General features: G+C 44.5%; 1 protein-coding gene across 2 annotated transcripts; it reads right to left on the reverse strand.

Annotated features, from left to right (window-relative positions):
* Positions 1-1,219: 1,219 nt before the first annotated feature.
* LOC136612605 (repetin-like) lies at positions 1,220-24,842 on the reverse strand. 2 transcript variants are annotated; one of them, XM_066593067.1, is made up of 3 exons: positions 24,742-24,794; positions 23,377-23,463; positions 1,220-4,217 (listed from the first exon to the last, which is right to left on the reverse strand). In XM_066593067.1, exon 3 carries the CDS (start codon positions 4,205-4,207, stop codon positions 2,585-2,587), a length of 1,623 nt encoding a protein of 540 aa, XP_066449164.1. In that variant the 5' UTR covers positions 4,208-4,217; positions 23,377-23,463; positions 24,742-24,794; the 3' UTR covers positions 1,220-2,584. The 2 variants fall into 2 exon arrangements, with proteins under 2 accessions (XP_066449164.1, XP_066449165.1); XM_066593068.1 differs by lacking the exon at positions 23,377-23,463 and having other exon boundaries at positions 24,742-24,842.

Consider the following 24,842-nt stretch of genomic DNA (forward strand, 5'->3'; position numbering starts at 1 on the left):
AGGACAACATCTTCACTACTATGCTTCCAAAGGAGGAGGGGAAGAAGAAGAAACGCAGGCAAAACATACAAACTCCAGTGACAGCAGAAGGCCAACTGGTCTCAGGCAAGAGTAATTGTCGCTGGCACAAGTCTGGCATCTGTAGGCCGCCAATAGTGACGGGAGAACAGGTCCTAGATTTTTTGAAGTCCAAGATGTCCAAGCACTTTGGAGTTGTGACTGCAGATCCATATACATCTTTGCTTGGCCCCTGGGACACAAATCTTGCCAGGAGAGATTTTGCTTAACCAAAGTGATGCCACTAAAACAAACCAAGTAACGGACCAATGACCTGCTAAACTTTTATGACTTGTTATCGGAATCAAATCTGACCAAGGACAACATCTGTTGTCCTTGGTCAGATTTGAGCCTATATAATAATTATATCCGGGGACAATACAAAGATCTCTCCCATCATCTATTTATACCCAGGACTGTGACTGTAACAAGGGGGCATCCTCTACATCTAGAGGAAAGAAGGTTTCTACACCAACAGGGAAGCGGGTTCTTTACTGTAAGAGCAGTGAGACTATGGAACTTTCTGCCTGGGGATGTGATGATGACAATTTGACACCTTTTTTTTTAGCATTACAGTATTATATGTTATAATCATTCAACAACTTCAGTCAATAACTTCAAAAGGCTTGTTGACCCAGGGATTATTCGGTTTGCCGGATTAGAGTCAGGAAAGATTTTTTTCTCCTAAGGGCGCAGTCAGACAGGCATGTTCTAGGTCCGTGGCAAATGAATGCTTCTAAAATAAACAATAGGTTCTTATAGAAGCGTTCATATGTGAGGAATTTGCAGCGCAAAATGGGTTCGCACCTAAAAAAAGATAGAACATGCACTATCCTGCTGCCTATGGGAGCAAGAGTTAATGGAAACTCCTGCACTGGCAATAGATTCCCTGCTGCTTACAGCAGGGCATTTAAAAGGTGCTGGCCAGAAGCACCTTTTAAATATCCCGCTGTTAACTCCTTTTAGTCCCCATGGGGATAATGGGAAGCCCCAAAGGTTCTGTTAATCCACGCAGGGACTGACAGGATTTTACCATAGGACATTTAAAGGTTGCTACTGGGGAGTACCTTTTGAATGTCCTGCTGTAAGCTGTATTCCTTCTGCCCCCCCCCCCCCCCCCGCTGGGGAATTCCCCAGCAGTGAGGGGCAGTAGGGGACTCCCCCCACCTCTCTCCCCAAGGGAATTCTCTACAGCGGAGAGAGAGAGGGGGCGGAGTTACAGGGTTTCCACTAAGAGCATTGGATGAGGATGCGGGGCTAGCAGGACCTGCCCCTTTAGCCCCTCCTCTAGCCATGCAACTCAATGATTTGCTATGGGATTCTCTTTAAGAATCCCCATAGCACATCACGGAGGGGTGGGGCAGGTCCCGCTAGCCTCTGCCCAAGCTCTCTGCACTATGGGGAAATCATGAGGGATTTCACCATATCAGAGAGACACAGCGCTGCTATGGAGGATTTCCCCAGAGCAGTGACAGTGAGTGGAGCTATGGGGGTTTTCCCTATAGCCCTGCTCCCTCTCTCCCTGCTCAGGGAAAATCCAAAAGCCCTGCGCAGCTGCTCCAGTGAGTGGGCAAAGTTTTATGATCTGCACATATGAGATTTGTCCAGTCACGCGTTTTCTGCAGAGTGTTTTTTTCGCACATATAGACGCGCAAAAAAACCCCAAAGCACTCATCTGATTGCACCCTTAAATGGGAAAAATTGGCTTTTTTTTGCCTTCTTCTGGATCAACATTGGGAGTTTATAGGCTGAACTGGATAGACATGTGTTTTTTCAGCTTTACATGCTAGGATACTATGACTCCAGGGTTGCAATGCAACATGGCTAACCGCTGAGCTAATGAAGTGTACAGTGATCTTACTGGGTCTGATCAAGATGAACTGCCCGAAGTTTGGGTTTGCATCAAATCAAACTTTTTGCATGGTTTGACCTGAAATAGAGTTAGATTGTTTCAGTTTGCTGAACGCTACAGTCCCCAGTAAAGATACATTTTAATCTTCCCACTATGGAGCTGGATCAATTTTGCCCTTCTACGTGATCATTGCCCAGGATCCGTGCTTCAGAGTAAGGCCTCCTGTCCACGGGCAATATTTCACTGCATTACCCGTGGCGATAATCTGTGCAGGGTAATGCAATGAACGCGATTCTCTGCGATGAACCTATCATTAAGTTAGGTTCATTGCTGAAAATTGGGTGGAAAATCGGGTGACTTTTTCTGCGGCGGAAATCCGCAGTGGTATATCGCAACTCCCATGGACAGCTGGCCTAAGTGGATATGCACAGGAGTGGTGAGCCGGTTGCCCATTCTTTTTTTAAGGCAGTGGAGCAGGATATCTGTATTGTTTTTATCTACAGTATTGTGTAAAAGTTTTAGACAGGAGTGGAAAAAATGCTGCAAGGAAGTGTCAATAGTTTTGTCAATTAACAAAATTCTAAGTGAATGAACAGAAAAAAAATCTATATCAAATCAATATAGTGTATACTGGATGTAGAATGATTTTCCACTAACTATCATTCATTTCTCACATCATTCTACAACAATGTATACAAAAAGTGTGATAAAGATGATGAGACTTTGAGAAAAGAGCAGATCCATCCCAGAGTCCTTGTAGTATTCAGGACCCCTTTTGTATTCGCTGACACACAACTGCCGGATGACGGTGCTCTTAACTCTGACTTCTGTTTGGTCTATATCAGAGTCGTTCTTCCCCTCATTTGGTTTAATCACATATTCGGTCATGGACGTGTTGTAGCAATCAGTGACAAATCTGTCTTCTGTCACATATGAATTATCTTGATACGTCGGTCGATAAACCCGACTGGGCATTTGACTTTGGTAGCTATTGTAATACCGAGAGTCCATATCATTGTCAAAGCGATACCTCATGTTACTAGCTGCATTGCCTAACATGAAACCTCCAACTCCTCCCGCAATTGCGGCACCAGCCACATATTTCATGTTGGTCTTGCTTTTGGGAGGCTTGAACTGCTTATTGTAGTTTCTTCCTCCTGGATTATAATTATTTCCCCAGCTGCCATCAGGATGCCAATTGCCTCCAGTGTTGTCTGTGTGGCTGGGGTTCAAATTGCTTCCAGTGTTGCCTGTGCGGCTTGGGTTCAAATTGCTTCCAGTGTTGCCTGTGCGGCTTGGGTTCAAATTGCTTCCAGTGTTGCCTGTGTGGCTGGGGTTCAAATTGCTTCCAGTGTTGCCTGTGCGGCTTGGGTTTAAATTGCTTCCAGTGTTGCCTGTGTGGCTGGGGTTCAAATTGCTTCCAGTGTTGCCTGTGCGGCTTGGGTTCAAATTGCTTCCAGTGTTGCCTGTGTGGCTGGGGTTCAAATTGCTTCCAGTGTTGCCTGTGTGGCTAGGGTTCAAATTGCTCCCAGTGTTGTCTGTGCGGCTGGGGTTCAAACCGCTTCCAGTGTTGCCTGTGTGGCTTGGGTTCAAATTGCTTCCAGTGTTGCCTGTGTGGCTGGGGTTCAAATTGCTTCCAGTGTTGCCTGTGTGGCTGGGGTTCAAATTGCTCCCAGTGTTGTCTGTGCGGCTGGGGTTCAAACTGCTTCCAGTATTGCCTGTGTGGCTGGGGTTTAAATTGCTCCCAGTGTTGCCTGTGTGGCTTGGGTTCAAATTGCTTCCAGTGTTGCCTGTGTGGCTGGGGTTCAAATTGCTTCCAGTGTTGCCTGTGTGGCTGGGGTTTAAATTGCTCCCAGTGTTACCTGTGTGGCTGGGGTTCAAATTGCTTCCAGTGTTGTCTGTGCGGCTGGGGTTCAAACTGCTTCCAGTGTTGCCTGTGTGGCTGGGGTTCCAATTACTTCCAGTATGGCCTGTGCGACTTGGGTTTGAATTGCTTCCAGTGTGGCCTGTGTGGCTGGGGTTCCAATTACTTCCAGTATGGCCTGTGCGACTTGGGTTTGAATTGCTTCCAGTATGGCCTGTGCGACTTGGGTTTGAATTACTTCCAGTGTTGCCTTTGTGGCTGGAAGTTGAACTGCCTCCAGTGCTGCCTCGGTGACTTGAACTGCTTCTGCTACTACTACTGCTTCTGCTACTACTACTGCTTCTACTACTGCTTGACCCTCCTCTCGTAGAGGCTACCATCAATGCAAGAAAGAGGGAGATTAATGCAACTTGAATCCAGGAAGTTTTAGTCATTTTGATCAACCTGCAATAAGAAGAACAAATGTTGTTACATAATATTTTATTTCATTTTAATTAATATTTCTCATAATGTTATCCCCTTAATGACAAAGCCTGTTTGCGCCTTAGTGATGGAGCCAAATTATGGAAATCTGACATGTGTCACTTTAACATAGCATAACTCTGTAAAGGTTTTGCATATCCAATTGATTCTGACATTGTTTTTTGCCACATGCTGTACTTCATTTAATAGTCAGAATTTATGCATATTTATTAAAAGCGCCAAAATTGGGAACATTTTGAAAATTTTCAATTGCAATATCTCATATATGTGCAAACATACTGTACATATTTCTGATAAGATATATATTTCTACCTGTTTACTTTATTCTGAATGCACATTTGAAAAAATTTTTTTTTAACTATTTAGGAGACGCACAAATTTTAACATTGATTATATCAATATTTTGAGGAACACTTTGTTTTCCCCCACCAAGCAAAGATTGCAAAGGCTCATAGGTGTCAGAGTGATAAATACCCCCACACACGACTACTACACCCCTTAATGTATTCACTGAGGGGGGTCAGGAGTATTTTTACCTCACCGTTCTTTTCAGGAATTAATGCAATTTAGAGGAGAAAAAAAATGATTGAGAACCCCCACAAATTACACCATTTTAAAAACTAGACCTCTTAACAAATTAAGGCAGCAGTCTACTGCGTATTTTGGCCCCACAGGTTTTGATTGAAACTGAGCAAAACAGAAGGAAAAAATTAAGATTTTCAGTTATTTGCAAATTGTGTCATTTTAAAACAGTTTTTTTTTGTACAGCACACATATGAATGAAGACTTGCACCCCAAAATGGATACCCCCATTTGTCCTGTGTTCAGAAACATACCCATAATATTATGTCTGTATGCACAACGAGGCCCAAGCTGAAAGGAGCAGACGGTGGATTTCAGGACAGACAATTTGCTTGGAGGTGTTTTAGGCCCCATAGCCCACTTGTAGAGCCCTTGAGTGGCCAAAATGATAGAGAACCCCCAGAAATGATGCCATTTTGAAAACCAAATCCCTTAACGAATTCCTCTAGGGGTGTACTGCGTATTTTGACCCAACAGTTTTTTAATGAATCTAAGCAATGCAGAAGGAAAAAAATTATGATTTTCATTTTTTTGGCAATTGTGTCATTTTAAAGACAGTTTTTTATACAGCACACATGTGAATGAAGACTTTCACCCCAAAATGGATCCCTCTGTTTGTTCCGTATTCAGAAACATACCCATTGTAGCCCCAATTTACTTATAGGACACATGGCTAAGCCTATAATGGAGGGAACACTCGTTGGATTTCAGGGCACAACTGGTCTCACACAGAAGGTGCTCTACAAGCTGCTCCTGGAACTGCAGGAAGGCGAGCGTTCCCGTGGCTTCTTGTAAATTACGTATTACAGGTAGTGGTCTGAATAACGCCGGGCTCACACGGCCGTATGTGGAATCCGCTTGTAGAGGCCTGCAGCGGATCCCAGCTGTGAGCCCGGCCATGGCCCTGCGTACGGCCACGTAATGTACTGCGCATAACTGCGTACTCACACAGGCGGACATGCGCAGTACACCGTGTATGTCTGTGACCAGGGAGCACAATGGTCTCTATGTTGCAGATATCCGCAGTAAAATAGAACCTGCTGCGTTCTGTTTACTGCAAGTGGATTACGTAATTCCAACCCACTAATGTGAGCGGAATTGTATAATTCTGTGCATTTGATTGATCTGCGTATTACCGTGGATCAAACGCATGCAGAATCTGTAATTCCTATCCGGTTATGTGAGACCGGCCTAAGGGTAGATGACTACTTTTCAAATACGGAGGCCTCTGGTAAAAAGTTTCATCTCCTCTCACCGATCACATTGGTGAGGGGAGATGAAACTTACACCTTTTTTTACTTTTACATGATCGTCATTATCTATTGGATAACGGCGATCATGTGACCAGGAACCTCTCATCGCAGCCCCTGTGTCATCTCCAGGCTCTCGGCCACCTTTGGTCGCCAAGAGCAGGGAGGTTTTAAATTTCCTGGGCAATCCTTGACTTTTGCGCATGCGTCCGCCATTTTGCTGACGGGTGCATGCGCAGAAGCAATGGTAAAGTCCGCAGATAAAGATCACATTGTGGGTGAAATCCGGGGACCTTAGTTATGTAATTTCATCTTCCCTCATGGATACGATCCGCAAGGGGAACTGGAACTTTAACTTTTTAAACTTTTTATTTTAACTTATTTTAACTTTACATGATTGCCGTTATCCATGTGACCGGGAACTGCATACAGCTGTCCACGGTCACATCTCCCTGCATTAGCTATCTTTGATAGCCAGGTGCAGGCAGATTTCAAATATGCCAGGCTCTCCGGCCTTCTACACATGCGTGCCACATCGGCGTATTCACTTTTTGATGGGATGCATCTTAGAGGCCTGAGGTAATTATATCCATGCTTCTGTTGAAGCTTCAAGTGTGGGAAACTTTGGTATCACTATAGAGAGATCACCAACTAAAGCTAACAATAAATTCCTTGTTGACTTCCCTCCCAACAACTGTTGCTCGATAGTAGGCCGGCGAATAGCATTCGAGTGGAAGCACTAAGCCTTTACTTGTTTCATTAATAGCAGATTGGTATACTAGAAGGTCTGCTACTCCTAGACCTTGAGGAGTATAGTATTGAGGCTGCTACACTAGGTGTCTTGTTGTTCCAAATGAAGGTCAGCATCTGTTTTTGCAGGGACTTAACCAAGCGTATTGGGCATGGGACTGCCATTGTAAGAAACTTACATCTTATATAGGGCAATCCTACAAAGTCACGATGGCTCCACTTTAACAAATAAGGCTAGTTCCTTTTGAATTTCCTCGAATAATTGTGTGAAATTCAATTTGGGCATCTTTTCCAAGGGATAGTATAATTTTGTACCTAGATATGGGATGCCAGTTTCTTCACCGGAGAAAGGCAATTCTTGCCAAATAATATCTCTTAGGGCTGACACCCACTGGCGATATTTTCTTTCTTGCGCTGCGAGAGCACGTGAAAACTCTCACCTTGCAGCGCAAGAAAGACACTGAAATAGGACCGGCATATCGCCAGTCTTGTCAATGGGGCCAGCGGCAGCAGCGCTAGCCCCATTGAAAAGATATGGAGAATACCGCGACTTCTGCCACAGCTGTCACAACAGTGCAGCATGCTATCCCACTGCTTTCAATAGGATTGGAGCTGCTGCTGGTCCCATTGAAAGCAGTGGTGGACAGCAGTGTCGGGGAGCCAGCCGGAGGACGCGTCTGAGTGATGGAGAGGTAAGTAATTTTTTAAATTATTTTTTTACCACTTATTGATGATTTTCAGGGAAGGGCTTATATTTCAAGCCCTTCCCCAAAAATCATACTGCAGGGTTTGCTACAAACCACTGCTTTCAATGGGACCGGCAGCAGCGCCAATCCCATTGAAAGTAATGGGATAGCATGCTGCACTTCTGCCACAGCTGTCACAGCTGTGGCAGAAGTCCGCGGTATTCTTCATATCTTTTCAATGGGGCTAGCGCTGCTGCCGCTGGCCCCATTGAATAGACTGGCAATATCCCGGTGTGATTCCGTTTTTTTTCTCGCACTGCGCTGCGAGACTTTTCACTTACTCTCGCAGAGCAGTGGAGAAAAAAACGCCAGTGGGTGTCTGCCCTTAGTTGGTTAGGGACGTGATGGCTGGGATTTGTGATTTACTGTGATTCACCTTATAATAGGAGATCTGTCTGAATTTGTTGATCAGTTGGACAGTCATACGCAGGGATCTAAGGGGCTGTGTTAGTAAGAGCACCACATCATCTGCAAATATGCCTAATCTATGTTGTCTAAAAGGGAGCGGAATTACTGACAAATTAATATCCGTACATATCTTCTCTGCAAATGGCTCCATTATTAGTATAACAGTATGGGAGAGAGGGGCATCCTTGACGGAAGGAAAATTGTAGGGTAGCTAGGGTGGGAGAATTTTGGGCATTTCTGCTCTGAAAAATATGTTTCTTCTACGCAAAAAACATCTGCCTTTAACTTTAAGCAATCTTTCCATAGAGTGGATCTTTTATCTGGAGAGTTCAGTCCCTTCGCGGTTATTGAAATACGGTGAATACTCATGGTGAGACCTTATGCTTGCGCTTGTTGGCAGCTTTTCCTACTTTTCTCCAGGGGTTGCGGCCTAGTATGCATAGTCTTTATATCTTGCCACTGACATAAAAACATACATCTTTATCTGGCAAATACCCGGGGAGGGAAGTGTGGGGGAAACCAACTTACGGCAAGGGAAATTTTGTCATCAAGGAAGGATGTGCATCCCTTCTTGTTAGGGTAATATCATGACCCGCTGTGAGAAGGAATACTCACTAGGGGGATAAGCCCAGCCTTATTGGGTGGGAACCTCTGAAATTCTTAACATGGGTGTTACCGTTTCTAGGGGATCTGTCAGGCCCCTTTAAATTCCTAGAGATCACTGTGTTTTGGATCTGCTCTCCCATTCCAGATTTAAGTGCGGGGGGGAAGTACTCCTTTTCGCCTCGTGGATACCCTATTTTTGAAGTAATTTCCTGCCCTCTTCTGGGTTTAACCCCTTAGTGACCAAGCCTGTTTGCGCCTTAATGACCAGGCCAAATTTTGCAAATCTGACATGTGTCACTTTAACATGGAAAAACACCAGAAAGGTTTTGCATATCCAAGTGATTCTGACATTGTTTTTTCGCCACATGTTGTACTTCATTTAGGCGGAAAAAATAGACCGATAGAATTTGTGTTTATTTATTAAAAGCGCCAAAATTGGGAAAATTTTGAAAAAATCGTCATTTTTTCACATTTCCAACTGCAATATCTTAAATATGTGCAAACATAATATAAAAATTTTTGCTAAGATTTATATTTCCACCCGTTTACTTTATTTTGGCCGCACATTGGAAAAACTTTCGTTTTTTTTTTAACCATTTAGGAGACGTACAAATTTAACATTACTTGTTAGCATTTTGAGGAACACTTTGCTTTCCTATACCAAGCCCAGATTGGAAAGGCTCATGAGTGTCAGAATAATAGATACCCCCACAAATGACCCCATTTTAAAAACTACACCCCTTAGTGTATTCACTGAGGGGTGTCATGAGTATTTTGACCCCACAGTTTTTTTTCAGGAATTAATTCAATTTAGAGGAGAAAAAGTAAAATTTCATATTTTTGCAAATCTGTCATATTTTTTTCCTATAGTTTACATGAAAATCAGGATTTACACCAAAATGGATACCCCTATTTCTCCCGTGTTCAGAAATATACCCAATGTGGACCTATTGTTATATCTGAGTCCACAACGGGGCCCAAAATGAAAGGCGTAGTCAGTGTCTTTCAAAACAGAAATTTTGCTTGAAGTCCTTTTAGGCCCCCATAGCACACATGTAGAGTTCTTGAGCGCCCAAAGCCATAGAAACCCCCCACAAATGACCCTATTTTGAAAACTAGACCCCTTAAGGAATTTATCTAGGGGTGTACTGCATATTTTGACCCCACAGTTTTTGAATGAATTCAAACCAAGCAAAAGGGAAAAATTGGGATTTTCTTTTTTTCGGCAATTCTGTCATTTTAACAACAGCTTTTTTTGTACAGCACACATATGAATGAAGACTTGCACCCAAAAATGGATACCCCTGTTTGTTCCGTGTGCAGAGACATACCCATTGTGGCCCTAATCTTATGTCTGGATACACAACGGAGCCCAAAATGAAAGGAGAGACCGGTGGCTTTCGGAACACAAATTTTGCTTGAAGTCCTTTTAGACCCCATTGCCCACTTGTAGAGTTCTTGAGCGCCCAAAACCATAGAGAACCCCCCACAAATGACCACATTTTGAAAACTAGACTCCTTAACGAATTTATCTAGGGGTGTACTGCTTATTTTGACCCCACAGTTTTTGAATAAATTCAAGCAAAGCAAAAGGAAAAAATTTGGATTTTTGTTTTTTTGGCAATTCTGTCACTTTAAAAACAGCTTTTTTTGTACAGCACACATATGAAGGAAGACTTGCACCCCAAAATGGATACCCCTGTTTGTGCTGTTTTCAGAAATATACCCATTGTGGCCCTAATCTTATGCCCGCATGCACAACGGGGCCCAAAATGAAAGGAGTAATTGGTGGCTTTCAGAACATAGATTTTGCTTGAAGTCCTTTTAGGCCCCATTGCCCACTTGTAGAGTTCTTGAGCGGCCAAAACCATAGAGAACACCCACAAATGACCCCATTTTGAAAACTAGACCCCTTATCGAATTATTTACTGTGTATTTTAACCCTACAATTTTTGAATAGATCTAAGCAAAGCAGTAGGAAAAAATTACGATTTTCATTTTTTGGGCTATTGTGTCAATTTAAAAACAGTTTTTTTTGTACAGCACACATATAAATGAAGACTTTCACCCCAAAATGGATACCCCTGTTTGTCCCGTGTTCAGAAACATACCCATTGTGGCCCTAATAGACTTACAGGACCCATGGCTAGGCCTACAATGAAAGGAATACCCGTTGGATTTCAGGGTACCACTGAATAAATTTCAGGCCCCATTGGCCACTTATAGAGCCATTGAGCGGCCAAAACTATAAAGAACCCCCTCAAATGACCCCATTTTGAAAACTAGACCCCTTAACGAATTCACCTAGGGGTGTACTGCGTATTTTGACCCCACAGTATTTGAATGAATCTAAGCAAAGCAGAAGGAAAAAGTTATGATTTTCAATTTTTTTGGCAATTTTTTCAATTTAAAAACAGTTTTTTTGTACAGTGTACACAGGAATGAAGACATTCACCCCCAAATGGATACCCCCGTTTGTCCTGAGTTCAGAAACATACCCATTGTGACCCTAATCTACTTACAGGACGCATGGCAAGGCCTATAAAGGACGGAACACCCGTTGGATTTTAGGGCACAACTGAATAAATTCCAGGCCCCATTGCTTATTTGTACGGAATAAAAATTGACTCCCTAAAAATTCCCCCCCCCCCACACACACTCTGCGCCCTTTTTGGCGTTCGCAAATCTTAGATAAAAGTAATAATGTGAACTGTGTAGTATTTCCGAAGACAGAGGTAATTACGGAGGCTGGTTGGAATGGGCCCATGGGGCAATAAAACTGGTATCCTGCCTCCTCTCATGCTTTTTGAGGGGCTTTTCTTGACCTCAGTGGCGGGTATGGGGTGTAAAAAGTGGCGTTCCGTGAGTCTTCGTAAGCTTGCTGAGGTGCAGCGGTCTCACACAGAAGGCGCTCAACAAGGTGCTCCTGGAACTGCAGGAAGGCGAGCGTTCCTGGGGCTTCTTGTAAATTACGTATTACAGGTAGTGGTCTGAATAACGCCCGGCTCACGCGAGTGCAGGCGGAATCCGCTTGTGGAGGCCCTCAGCGGATCCCAGCTGTGAGCCCGGCTGTGACCCTGCGTACGGACGCATAATGTACTGCGCATAACTGCGTACTCACACAGGCGGTTATGCGCAGTACACCTTTTTTGTTGTTTGCATTTCCCGCACCGTCGCTTAGCGATGACGCGGGTACCCGCAGCCCGTATACAACGTAGTTGCGTATGGGCTGCGGGTATATCCATGACCATGGAGCATAATGGGCTTTATGTTGCGGATATCCGCGGTAAAATAGAACCTGCTGCATTCTCTTTTCTGTGAGTGGATTACACAATTCCAACCCGCTAATGTAAGCGGAATTGTGTAATCCAATGCGATTGATCTGCGTAATACCGCGGATCAGACGCATGCGGAATCCGTAATTCCCAGCCGGTCATGTGAGACCGACCTAAGGTAGATCGCTACCTTTTTATCACGTGACTGGGGAACGCTCAACGAGGCCCCTACCCGTCACTGCTCCAGACTCTCGGCGACTGTTGGTCGCTGGGAGCAAGGAGATTTTAAGTTTCCTGGGCTCCCCGACTCCTGCGCATGTGTCCGGCTTTTTGCCGGCAATCGCATGTGCAGAATTCGGGAAGGTCCACGGAGGAGGATTGCGTCGGGGGTTCAAATACGCAGGCCTCCGGTAAAAAGTTTCATCTCTCACCTCATCAGTGAGGGGAGATGAAACTTCAAATTTTTTTTTACTTTTACGTGATCGCCATTATTGGATAATGGCGAACACGTGACCAGGAACCGCTCACCGCGGCCCCCCGTGAAATCTCCATGCTCTTGGCTACGTTTTGTAGCCAGGAGCAGGGAAAATTTAAATTATCCTGGCAATCCACAGCTTTTGCGCATGCGTCCGTCATTTTGGCGACGGGCGCGTGCGCAGAAGCTGTGGTAAGGTCCGCGGATAAATCTGGGGGCCTTAGGTACGTACTTTCATCCTCCCTTACAGATATGATCCGTGAGGGGAGATGAAACGTATGCTTTTTAAACTTTTTTTTTACTTTTTTAAACTTTTTTACACTTTTTTTTTACTTTACATGATCACTGTCATCCATTGGATAACAGTGATCATGTCTCCAGTGACATCCCTCTGCTCTTGGCTACACATGGTAGCCAGGAGCAGAGGGATTTTAAATTTCCCGGGGGTCGAGCCTCTCTGTGCACGCGCCCCTGATGTCAATCATCGGGCGCGCATGCGCAGACGGGGATTCGGGTCCCGGGACATCGGGACACCGCTGAGGACTGGGGGTGAGTATTTTCACCTCCCCTCATGGATCCGATTTTCCGTGTGAACACCAGATAAACACCAGTACCAAATTAACTCGGGCGAAGCCGGGTATATCAGCTAGTCTCCCTAATAAAGTCTCTAATTGCAGAGCCTGGACTCCCCCTGCAAGTGGGATACTTCTCCAGCAAGGCAGAAGTCCTTGTAGCATTGGACTCTCCTTCTCTGGTCTCACTCTGCACTGTCCATGGTGCTGATTATGGTCAGAGTGCGGGGACAGGGGGAATCCTCTGTACTCACTTCTCCTTGCTTGGAGTCTCCCAGGACCGCCACTCCCGCTTCTTGCTCTAACAGCTATATCCCACCACCATCTTGCTGCTCCAGCTCCTGCTCTCTTCCGCTCTTCTGCAGGATAAAGAAGTCAGTGAGCCTCTTGGTCTCGCTGTCCTCCGCCGTATCATGTGCTTCTCCTGCTTTACTGGCTGGCGGCCAACGCTGGGATCTTTCTTTTCTTGCATTAAACAGAGGTCCCATCCTGGAACTCGCTACCTTGTATCTTCATGAGTCTCTATTCAGGCTCTGTCCCCTAAGAGTTACAAATTTTAATGTTACCATGCTTACATGGGTAACATTCTGAAGAGCTCTGATTAAAAGGCATATTGATACAATCATTTGGCTCCATAGGCTGTCTGTACATCTCCCTGTTCACAAGCTTTGCTAAGCTATGCTTAGTATGCATACTCTTCCATATGAGCAGCTGCTAAAGTCAGGGAAGTCTTAGCCTCCTGCCAGATCCAGAGAAACTCATGATGAATACTTTTGACTGCAGGAACCTCACTAAAACTTCTCGTAAAGGATACATCAAAAAGGAATAGAAGGATGCTACTCCAATGAACTTACTTGTGTGCTTATTGTAAGAGAACTTCTGGAGAAATGAGACCCAGTAATCATGGCAAGACGTGACAAAGGTAGTTCTCCACTTGCCCATTGGATTGGGAGGGTAGGTATAAGAAAAGACCAGCTTAACATATAGAATACTACAAAAGCCTCTCCAGAACCTGGACATGAATTGCACATCTCTGTCGACCACAATATATAATGGCAAACCATACAGATAGATACGTTTCTCAAGGAGACTGGGAATGCAGACAGCAGAGGGAAAACAAACTAGAGGAATAAAGTGTGCCATCTTTGAAAATTGGTCCACAACTACCCAGATGACGCAGCAGCTAGAGGAGCAGGGAAGATCTCTCTGAAAATCCATAGCAATGTGTTGCCACAGAGAAGTTCAGCTGTTCTCAGGCAACACTATTTGTCCTTGGCAAAGGACTGACAGACAGCGACAAAGTCAAGGACATCCATAGGTATAGTATCACCAATAGTGACAGGAGAACAGGTCCCAGGTTTTTTGAAATTTAAGATGTCCAAGCACTTTGGACTTGCGACCACAGATCAATATCCATCTTTGCTTGGCCTCTGGGACAAAAATCTTGACAGGAGAGATTTCGATTAATCCAAGTGATGCCACCGAAACAAACCAAGTAACGGATCAATGATGTGCTAAAGTTTCATGACCTGACATGAGAATCAACAGAATGGGAGAAAGCATCTGTCCTGACGACCTTCTCTGTTAGCTGGAAATGAAGTAGGAATTTTAAAGCGGACAAAGAGTGACCATCTTGTCTGATGTGGGTTCAAACTTTGAGCGGATTGGAAATATTCAAGATTATTGTGGTCTGTGTAGATGGTCACAGGATAATTGGCTTACTCTAGAAGTTTCCATTTTTCAAAAGATAACTTGATGGCCAGGAGATCTTGATTCTGAATTGAATAGGTCCTTTCTCCTGGTGAAAAGGATCTGGAAAAGAAGCCACAGCTTCGGCTAACACCTATAAAAACCTTCTGCAACACAACTGCTTCTGCTCCCAAAGAGTCGGTGTCACCTTGAGATAGAAGAGTTTTGAAACATATGGATGATGTGTAAGCAGGACTGTATTTGCTAGCAGACACTGGAGGGCATCAGAAGTACATCTGCATATGGACTTATATTACACCCAACAGAAGGTCTATGTGGGGAAAGCAGTTGCTTTTATAGGTCATGACATGATAACAACAAAGCCTTTAGAGCACACATGACATCATCTCTTCTACATTCCCACCGCTTAATGACATGTCACACTCCACTGGTCACCATTGTCACTGCAGTGCTCAGTATAGACCATTTTCTATCCCACCTGAATAACCAAATACCAGAAGTGATGTGCGCCAAGTGATGTCAGTGATTCCTGATTGTCACTTATGATCACTGGAGGTAAATATTTCTTATGACTTTGACTGCATCTGATCAGTATTTTATTTATTTCTGCAGGTATCCGACCACAACATGATCACTAGATTCGGTTTATGTATAATATCAGGGTATGTTCACAAGGCAAAATCCAACATGGATTTTTCCGCATGGACTCTGCCTCTAATAACCATGGCAGAAATTCTCAGCTGACCTACAGATTTCTGCAATGATCTGCCATGGATCTTTTCCAATGGGCAAATCTGCGTGCAAAATTCCCATCACGGATTATGCGTGGAAGCATAGCAGAGACCACATCAGGAAATGACATGAAATCCGTGTGCAGAAAAAATCCATGCCGTAAATACTACTGCACAAATTCCCAATGTTAATCATGGCATGTATAAGGTTAACAGAGGGAAGGCCATGAAATCACTTTTTATACTGCATGTCAAGCGCTATAGAAAAAAGCAAATAAACGAAGCCAAAATGCCTTTTTTGTTAAAAAATACAATAAAGGTAATCAAAAAAGTTATCTGTAGCCAGTGGTGTAGCTAAAGGCCCAGGTGCTCAGATTTATCACTATTCCGCATGCAACCTGTCTCCATGTCCACCAACCCTGTATCTTTCAGTTGCATCACTGGATCTCTTAAATAACCCTTCAATTTCAGTAGGAACTGTGCCTGTAATTTTCCACCCACTGCATTGCTTACAGAGCTGTTAGCTTCTAGCTCCACCTGCACTAATAGCAGGCAAGATTACAGCTCTATAGAACCCTCCTTCTACAGAGTTAGTGACTAAGCTGCCAGAGGGGTAAGTAGACTGATTCTGTCCAGAACACACCTCCAGTACTCTGATTAGCAGCACCAAATATGTCACGTCTAACAACAATGCACCAAAACTGATCCCCTGAACAGTTCCTGGGCTATGCTTACACAGTGGAACAAAGCACATAAACCACCACAGGTGATGTGTGGAATAACAGATGGAGCAGGGAACTTTCCCCATATGACTCAGAATAAGAGACTGTACCTGCCTACAGTGAATGTCCAGCCCTGATAAGAACACACCCGACCCATGATCCTCAGCCATTAACTATCCCTATCTGAGACAGAAGTAAGCAACTAAGTAAGAATACAACTACCACCAGTAACCACAGTACTTAGCTTGAGATGAGTAGGGAAAAACAGGAGACCAAGATCCAGCTCTGATTCCAACAACCATCAGATGAAGACTGAGAATAATCAGCAGAAGTCTACAGCCAACACAGGAATAAAAGCCCTCCCTAATTATTGCTAGGCAGGTGCAACAAAGTAGCAGAAAACTCCTGTAGACACTTCCACCAGTGCTAGAGAAAGCTGAAAGGAAAATCCAAAACAGCAGTAGTATAAACCCGACCTCTATGAATGAAAAACCAAAACCTGCTGCAACACTATGGAAGAAAATAAAAAAAGGAAAAAGGCAGAGTATGTCGAGAAGGGTATCTTGTATAAAGAGTCTAACGTTGACTTGCAGGAATGTTGCCTTCCAATAGGTGGTGCTACGCAGAGGTATTGTTCCATCCTCCTGATTTTCTTATGTTTTAAACACTGTAAATTAAAATACAACAGCTAATATCTTCACTTCTGGACTTTTAATATGAAAATGGTTTAAGAGTAAAGATGAGCGAGCATTGCCTTTAGCGAGTATCTGCCCGCTTGAGACTGCAGGTTCGGGTGCCGGCAGCGGGCACGGAGCTGCGGGGGAGAGCGGGGCGGAACGGAGGGGAGATCTCTCTCTCCCACTCTCCCCCCCTTTCCCTCCTGCTGACAGCCGCTACTCACCGCTCCCCTGCACCGGCACCTGAACCTGCAGTCTCGAGCGGGGGAGATACTCGCTAAAGGCAATGCTCACTCGAGCAATTGCCTTCAGCGAGTATACTCGCTCATCTCTATTTAAGAGCTAAACCCTTTGAAAGCAGAACATTGCTTGTTTTTAATTAATTAATTACCCCCTCTAGTGGCGACCCTTGGTAATCATTCTGCCTACCTTTCTCTCCAACCTCACGATATGCCTTACATAGTGCATTCACTGAATATGACTAATGTTGGAATAATGATTATTATTGTAGTTATTACTATGAAACCTTTTTCTATGTAGTCAGCACCTTGTCTCAGGGATTAGTTCTGTTGCCTTGCAGCACTGAGGTCCTAGATCCAAATCCAACCAAGGATAACGTCTACATGGAGCTTGTATAGTTTCCCTGTTGTTGGATGGGACTGACATGAATAGCTGCAATCTGTACAACGCTACAGAATACTGTTTGTTGGTGCTATATAAACAACAAAAATACTATAGGGGAGATTTATTAAGACTGGCGCTCTATATGCCGATCTTATTACTATTCCCGTCACTCCTCTTCATGTGTAAGAGCTCAGTCTGACGATTGTTTTGTGTTGCGCATGTTTTTTGCATTTGTTATTCACATCTACTAGCAAAAAAATTGCCATGGTAAAAAGTAGGACAGCGAAATGCAAAATGCAAGTAACTGCAGCATCAGGATTTTTTGAATTTGAAACCCCTTAATGCTGTCACATCCAGGGGTTTCACCCTGTGGTCAATAGGGCTGGCGGCAGCAGCGGCGGCCCCATTGACAACATGCAGAAAAGATCGCAATCCTCTGCTACAGCTGTGACAACTGTGGCCGAGGATTTCTTCATCTCCGTGGGGAGTCCCCTCATCACTGAACACTGTGACAGCACTGTCACAGTGTTCAGTGACAAGGTGACTCCCTGCGGGGGATAAAAAATTCCCCTGCCACAGCTGTCACAGGTGTGGCACAGGAATGCTATGTTCTCCCATTGCTTGAAAGTAATGGGCTGCCAGCAACCCCTGCAGGGATTTTTGGGAAGGGCTTTAAATATAAGCCTTTCCTGGAAAAGGATCTCTAGAAAAAATGAAAAGATATATACTCACCTTTCTGCCACTGCCGGAGCCAAGCATCTAGCCGCTTGGTCCTCCTGAACTGCTCTGAAATTCTTCCAGCATGTGGGGATTTAAAATCCCTGCTTGCTGAAAGGGCTACCTCTGATGGCTAAGCGAAGGGACCAATCACAGGCAGCGCTCAGCTTTAATTTAATGGCTGAGCTCTACCTCTGAGTGGTCACTGAAACAACTTCAGAGCTGTTCAGGAGGACCAAGCTGCTAGACGCACCGGAGCCCTGGCAGTGGCAGAGAGGTAAGTATATATATATATATATATATATATATATATATATATATATATATTTATTTATTTTTTTACACATTCTAGGGATGACTTTCAGGGAAGGGTTTATATTTAAAGCCCTTCCCCGAAAATCACTGCATGGGTTGCCTGCAGCCCATTGGTTTCAACAGGGCTGCAGAAGCGCCGGTCCCATTGAAAGCAATGGCAGAAAATTGCGATCCTCTGCCACAGCTGTGATAGCTGTCGCAGGGGAATTCTTCATCCCCGCGGGGAGTCCCCTTGTCACTGAACACTGTGACAGTGCTGTCACAGTGTTCAATGATGAAGGGACTTCTCACGGAGATGAAGAAATCTTCGGCCACAGCTGTCACAGCTATTGCACGGAAGCGCGATCTTCTCTGGATGTTGTCAATGGGGCCCGTGCTGCTGCCGCTGGCCCCGTTGACCACAAGGTGTAACCCCTTTATGTGACAGCATCCAGGGGTTTCACATCCAATAAATCCCCTGCCACAGCTGTCACAGCTGCAGCAGGGGATAGCGATGGCACTGCACTTCATGTGCGAATTTTTGAACGCACACAAGTGCGATTATTAAACTGTGATGCCCGCTTCAGTCACATGATTTTTTTGCCATACGTGTTTTACGAGTAAATGTGCAGCGAAGAATGCTCGTTAGAGATGAGCGAGCATACTCGCTAAGGCAAACTACTCGAGGCAAACTACTATTGCCTTAGGCCGCCTGCAGACGAGCGGGTCGGATCCGGCAGCGAGAATTCTCGCCGCGCGATCCGACCCGAGCGCCTGCAGGGACGAGCGCGTACTCACCCGCGCCTGGCGGCCCCGGCTCTTTCATGTGCCAGCTGCCGCGCAGCCGGCGCATGCGCAGACCGGAGCCGGCGGCCAGGTGAGTGCGTGCCCCGCAGAAAATTAGGACATGCCGCGGTTTGTTGCCGTGCGAGATTTCGCGCGGCCAAACTGCGGCCGTCTGCATAGGAGTGCGTATTTTAATGCACTCCTATGCAAACTTTCAGCGGCGGAAATCCCGCGGCGGGATTTCCGCTCGTGTGCAGGCGGCCTTATGCGAGTACCTGCCTGCTCGTCTCAAAAGATTTGGGTGCTGGCAGGGGAGAGCGGTGAGTTGCGGGAGTGAACAGGGGGGAGCGGGGGGGGGGGGGGGGGGGGGAGAGAGATCGAATCTTTTGAGACTACTCGCTCGAGTAGTTTGCCTTAGCGAGTACGCTCGCTCATCTCTAATGCTCGTCTTACTGAGCTCTTAGGCACATCTCAATTGCTCTATGTGCCTACACAGAAATTTGCACTAGCTAGTTGCTGGCATAGATCTATGTTATAATTTATACCAGTTTCTGATCTAAATTATACATAAATATGTCAGTCCAGACAGCCACGCCCCTTCTGACAAGCCCTTTTTAGGAAAATGGCACAGAGTGGAGTACCACTCAAAACGTAAAAAAATATTTGACAGGAGTGGTTTTGCACCTTTTTTATGCCAAAAAAAGAATGATAAATCTCCCCCTGAATGTATATTGATTTGCAAAACAGGGCTGCCATTTTCTGGATGATGTTATCATGTTCGTAATGAAGTTAACTATATAACAAAACATGCAGACGTTGCCTCCTTGTAGAGAGACAGGCTGGCATGCTGATATGCGTTGCTGTCTGCTCCAAAATAAACAACCCATTGACTATTATTTTGCTATTTTTCCCTTTTTCTGTTTACACAGTAATGCGTAAAAGTTTTAGCAGGTGAGGAAAAAAGTTAGAATGTTTTCAAAAATAGAAGGCGTCTGATTGGTTCCAAATTTATTCTGCAGCAGGACAACAACCCCAAACATCCAGCCAATGTCATTAACAACTACCTTCAGTATAAAGAAGAACAGGGAGTCCTGGAAGTGATGATACGGCCCCACGGAGTCCTGATCTCACCATCATCGGGTCAGTCTGGGATTACATGAACAGACAGAAGGATTTGAGCAAACCCACATCCAAAGAAGATCTGTGGTTAGTTCTCCAAGATGTCTGGAAAAACCTCCCTACCGAGTTCCTTCAAAAACTGTGTACAAGTGTACCTAGAAGAACTAATGCTGTTTTGAAGGCAAGGGGTGGTCATACCAAGTATTGTCTTGATTTAGATTTCTCTTTTAATCATTCACTTTGCATTTTGTTGATTGACCCAAAAACTATTAACACTTCTAATTTTAACCCCTTCCCGCTCCATGACTTACCGGTACGTCATTGGAGGTGAGTACTTCGCGCAAAATGACGTACTGGTACGTCATTGGGATAGTGCGTGATCATGCCTGACCTCGCGCTATCCCACAGCGGGAGCCAGCTGTCAGTCACAGCCGGCGTCCAGCTGCAACAGCGGGGGGGGGGGGGGGGGGGGGGCATCGGAGATGCGCCCCCCGCTGTTAACCCCTTCCCTGCCGCGATCTAAGTAGATCGCGGCAGGGAAAGAGTTCACAGAGGGAGCGCGCTCCCTCTGTGTCTCCGGCCGGCTCTCGTAATGTTATCGCGAGAGCCCGGCCTGTCACCATGGCAACAAGATGCCAGACACTGGCGTCCTGTATTGCCAATGCCTATGATCGCTGTATAAGCAATAAGGCATGGCAGAGCAGTAGCTATGCCATGCCTTATCACAGCGATCATAGGCACAGTGCTGCAAGTCCCTCAGAGGGACTCAAATTGTGTAAAAAAAAGAAAATAAAAATGTAAAAAAAAAGAAAAATGTAAAAAAAAAGTAAAAAACACCCCTTTTTTTGTGCTTTTTCTAATATTAGCATAAAAAAAAGGTAAAAAAAAATTAAAACCCCACATATTGGGTATTGACGTGTCCGCAACGACGTGTACAAAAAGCTGAACATGCTTTTAATTTTGTACGGCAAAATGCATAAAAAAAGAACGCTAAAAAACAGGCAAAATGCTAATTTTTAGCATTTTGCCTCCCGAAAAATGCAATAAAAGTGATCAAAAAAGCCGTACATTCCCCAAAATGGTACCAATAAAAACAACAGATCGTCTCGCAAAAAATAAGCCCTTATAGAGCTCCGTACATAGAAAAATAAAAAAGTTACAGGACTTTGAATGCAGCTATAGAAAAAAAAAAAAAGATTTCCAAAAAAAAGGGTTTTTATTGCTAAAAAGGGTAAAAACCTAAAAAAAATATAAGAATTTTGGTATATCGTTGTAACCGTACCGACCCGCAGAAAAAATTTAGTGTGTCATGTATGCTGCATGATTAACGCTGTAAAAAAAAAATCTATGGCAGGATTGATGCGTTATCTCTCCCTGTTATCATAAAATCAATAATAAAAATTTTACGATATTGCCTATGTACCTAAAAGTGGCACCGATAAAAACTACAGCTCGCCACGCAAAAAACAAGCCCTTATAAGGCTGCGTCAACGGAAAAATAAAGTTATGGCTTTTGAAAAATGGAGATGGAAAAATAACAAAAATCGCTTGGTCCTCAACGCCAAAATAGGCCATGTCCTTAAAGGGGTTGTCCCGCGTCGAAACAGGTTTGTTTTTTTTCAATAGCTCCCCTGTTCGGCGTGAGACAAACCCGATGCAGGGATAAAAAAAAAAGGGTAGTACTTACCCGAATCCCTGCGTTTCGGTGACTTCTTACTTACCTTGTGAAGATGGCCGCCGGGATCTTCACCCTCGGTGGACCGCAGGTCTTCTGTGCGGTCCATTGCCGATTCCAGCCTCCTGATTGGCTGGAATCGGCACACGTGACGGGGCGGAGCTACGAGGAGCCGCTCTCTGGCACGAGCGGCCCCATTCAGAAGGGAGAAGACCGGACTGCGCAAGCGCGTCTAATCGGGCGATTAGACGCTGAAATTAGACGGCACCATGGAGACGGGGACGCCAGCAACGGAACAGGTAAGTGAATAACTTCTGTATGGCTCATATTTAATGCACGATGTATATTACAAAGTGCATTAATATGGCCATACAGAAGTGTATACCCCAACTTTGTTTCGCGGGACAACCCCTTTAAGGGGTTAACAGCATTCTTACTTTATAGTAGTTTCTCCACACCTGCCTAAAAATTTGTACAAAACTGTCGATGGAAGTGCTTTTTAATGTGGATGTATTACAGGAAGCAGAATTTCGTCTAGTAGAGTCATAGATTGACCAATACTTGAAAGAATAAGATACAGATTGGAAACATTAATAACATTTTAAACAGCATCTGAAAGTATTCCTAACTGAACAGAGCTCCCATAGAAGACCGCCTAATAGTTATGGTGAAGCATCCCTGCAGCAACCGGTGTCCGAGTCATCTGACGTCTCATCTTCAGTCTATTCATATAAACAGACTGAGAAAGTGAACGTCATCACAGCCACAGCCCAAGATAATACAACTAACTGCTTCCAGTGCAAACGCCTTAGAAAAGACTCCAACTCATCTATCGGGAATCTCTACAGAACGGCACTAGTTTGGACTATTTTCTTGTCTTTCCTTTCAGAATTGGACCTTAAACAATTGCTATATTATTATTTAAACTGACTCATAGATCACCATTTACTACATCAATACCTAGAGTATTCCGACACAATCAGGATCATAGAGATAGCAGCTACTCATAATCCCTGATTATTGGGTATTTAAGGCAAGTCTAATATAATAGCCATCATAAGTATCGGGTTTCTTCGGGGTTCTTCCTAACTTCAAAGACATCTGATAGATTATGTATTTGTCTCCTATAAAGCTGACTTTAATGTAAGTTTCTCTGAGATTGTGAACTGACATTGTGAGTTCTGTTGATGACAGGGACTAATGTGATTGAAGGCAATCTCCGGACTGCACTGTGGAATATGCTGGCACTATATAATCAACAGCAAATAAATAATGCAGAAATGTCACTTATATTAAGTGTTACAAAATGATAATACACTACAGAATAGTGACTTCAGGAACAAACACATCGTAATGAGTAAAGTATACCTAATAATATGAAATACGGAGGACGGTACTCACTGTTCTACAGCTGGAGGAGATGAGCAGAACTGATAAATGTCCGCCAGGCTCTGTACAAGAGGGCTGGGCGCTCACGTGGCTTCCAATCTAATTAATGTGACAATTGTTTAACCATTTGTTCCTCATTAGCACTCAAAATGTTACTGCTGTCAGAGTTCCAGGAAAATAAGGGGCCAAAACATATCATTAGAAGCTAAAAGAGTTTGGCAGATTGTAGTACCAGAATATTTATCATGGGAGGTGACTAAATAGGTACAGGAAAGTGGGGCATACTTTAACCCTTTCCAATCCACTCTCTGACGTCTAAAGGCATTCTGATTGAAAGCTGTACAGCTCCGTTGTCGGAAGACGTCCGGCAGGGTATTCGTACTGTAGATTACTGGCTGCTCTGTTGTCACATACCAATACTGGCCCTAGCCAGCAGATGGCGCCATTGTATAATGACAGAAAGAGAAAGTCCCCTAGGAAACCCTGAATCCAAAATTGGATTGCAAAGGGTTAAAGTGATGAAAACTATCCAATGGAGATGCTCCATCTCAACAAGCTCCTACTCACATACTTGGTGGGAATGTGATAAAAGAAAATCATTTTGGTCAAAAGTGCTGGATTTATTGAAACCATGTGCCCACAGGCCCCCGAGTTATCCCGCACTGCTCTTTTTTATTCGGTACCTTCAGTCCTGAGGACTTGTAATAAATCTCTGTAGTCCCCCGCCTCCGAATTCCGCAGCAAATACTGCCCATAACATGCTATGGAAAATTGCTTTTTCATGCCCACGAGCGAGAAGCAATTGTGATTTCCGCTAGCGGAGGGAAAATCGCAGCATGCTCTATTTCAGAGTGATTTCCGCATGGACGACTTACATTAAAGTCAATAGAAGTCGTCTGATCCACAGCCCATCTGCAGCTGTCACTGCGGGCGGGCTGTGGAAGCTGTGTCATCGCCTAGCGGCGGCGCGGCGTTTTCTGTATTGCGCATGTGCGGCGCACGCCTGCCGGCTCATGTGCAATACAGAAAAGACAACTGTGGACAAGTACGCAGGGGTAACAGGCCAGGCACAGGGTCAGATTCCGCTATGGCATCCAACATGCGGAATCCGACCCGGCCGTGTGCATTCGGCCATTGTGAGCTGCGTTTATATTAGGGACTAATGTGAGTGAAGGCAATCTCTGAACTGCACTGTGGAATATGCTGGTGCTATATGATCAACAGGAAATAAATGATAAATAGTGCAGAAATATCACTTTATAGAAGTATTGCAAGATGATTTAACACTACAGAATAGGGACTTTGGGACCAAACAGATCAAAATGAATAGTGAATAAAGTATATCTAATAATATGAAATACAGAGAACGGAACTTACTGTTGTACAGCTGGAGGTGCGTGGAGCAGTCAGAGTTGAGCAGTGCTGATAAACTTCCTTCTCTGTCCTGTTATGCATGAACAGGGGGGCTGGACATTCAC

The sequence above is a fragment of the Eleutherodactylus coqui genome, chromosome 2, assembly GCF_035609145.1.
Source record: "Eleutherodactylus coqui strain aEleCoq1 chromosome 2, aEleCoq1.hap1, whole genome shotgun sequence".
Taxonomy (NCBI): Eukaryota; Metazoa; Chordata; class Amphibia; order Anura; family Eleutherodactylidae; genus Eleutherodactylus; species Eleutherodactylus coqui.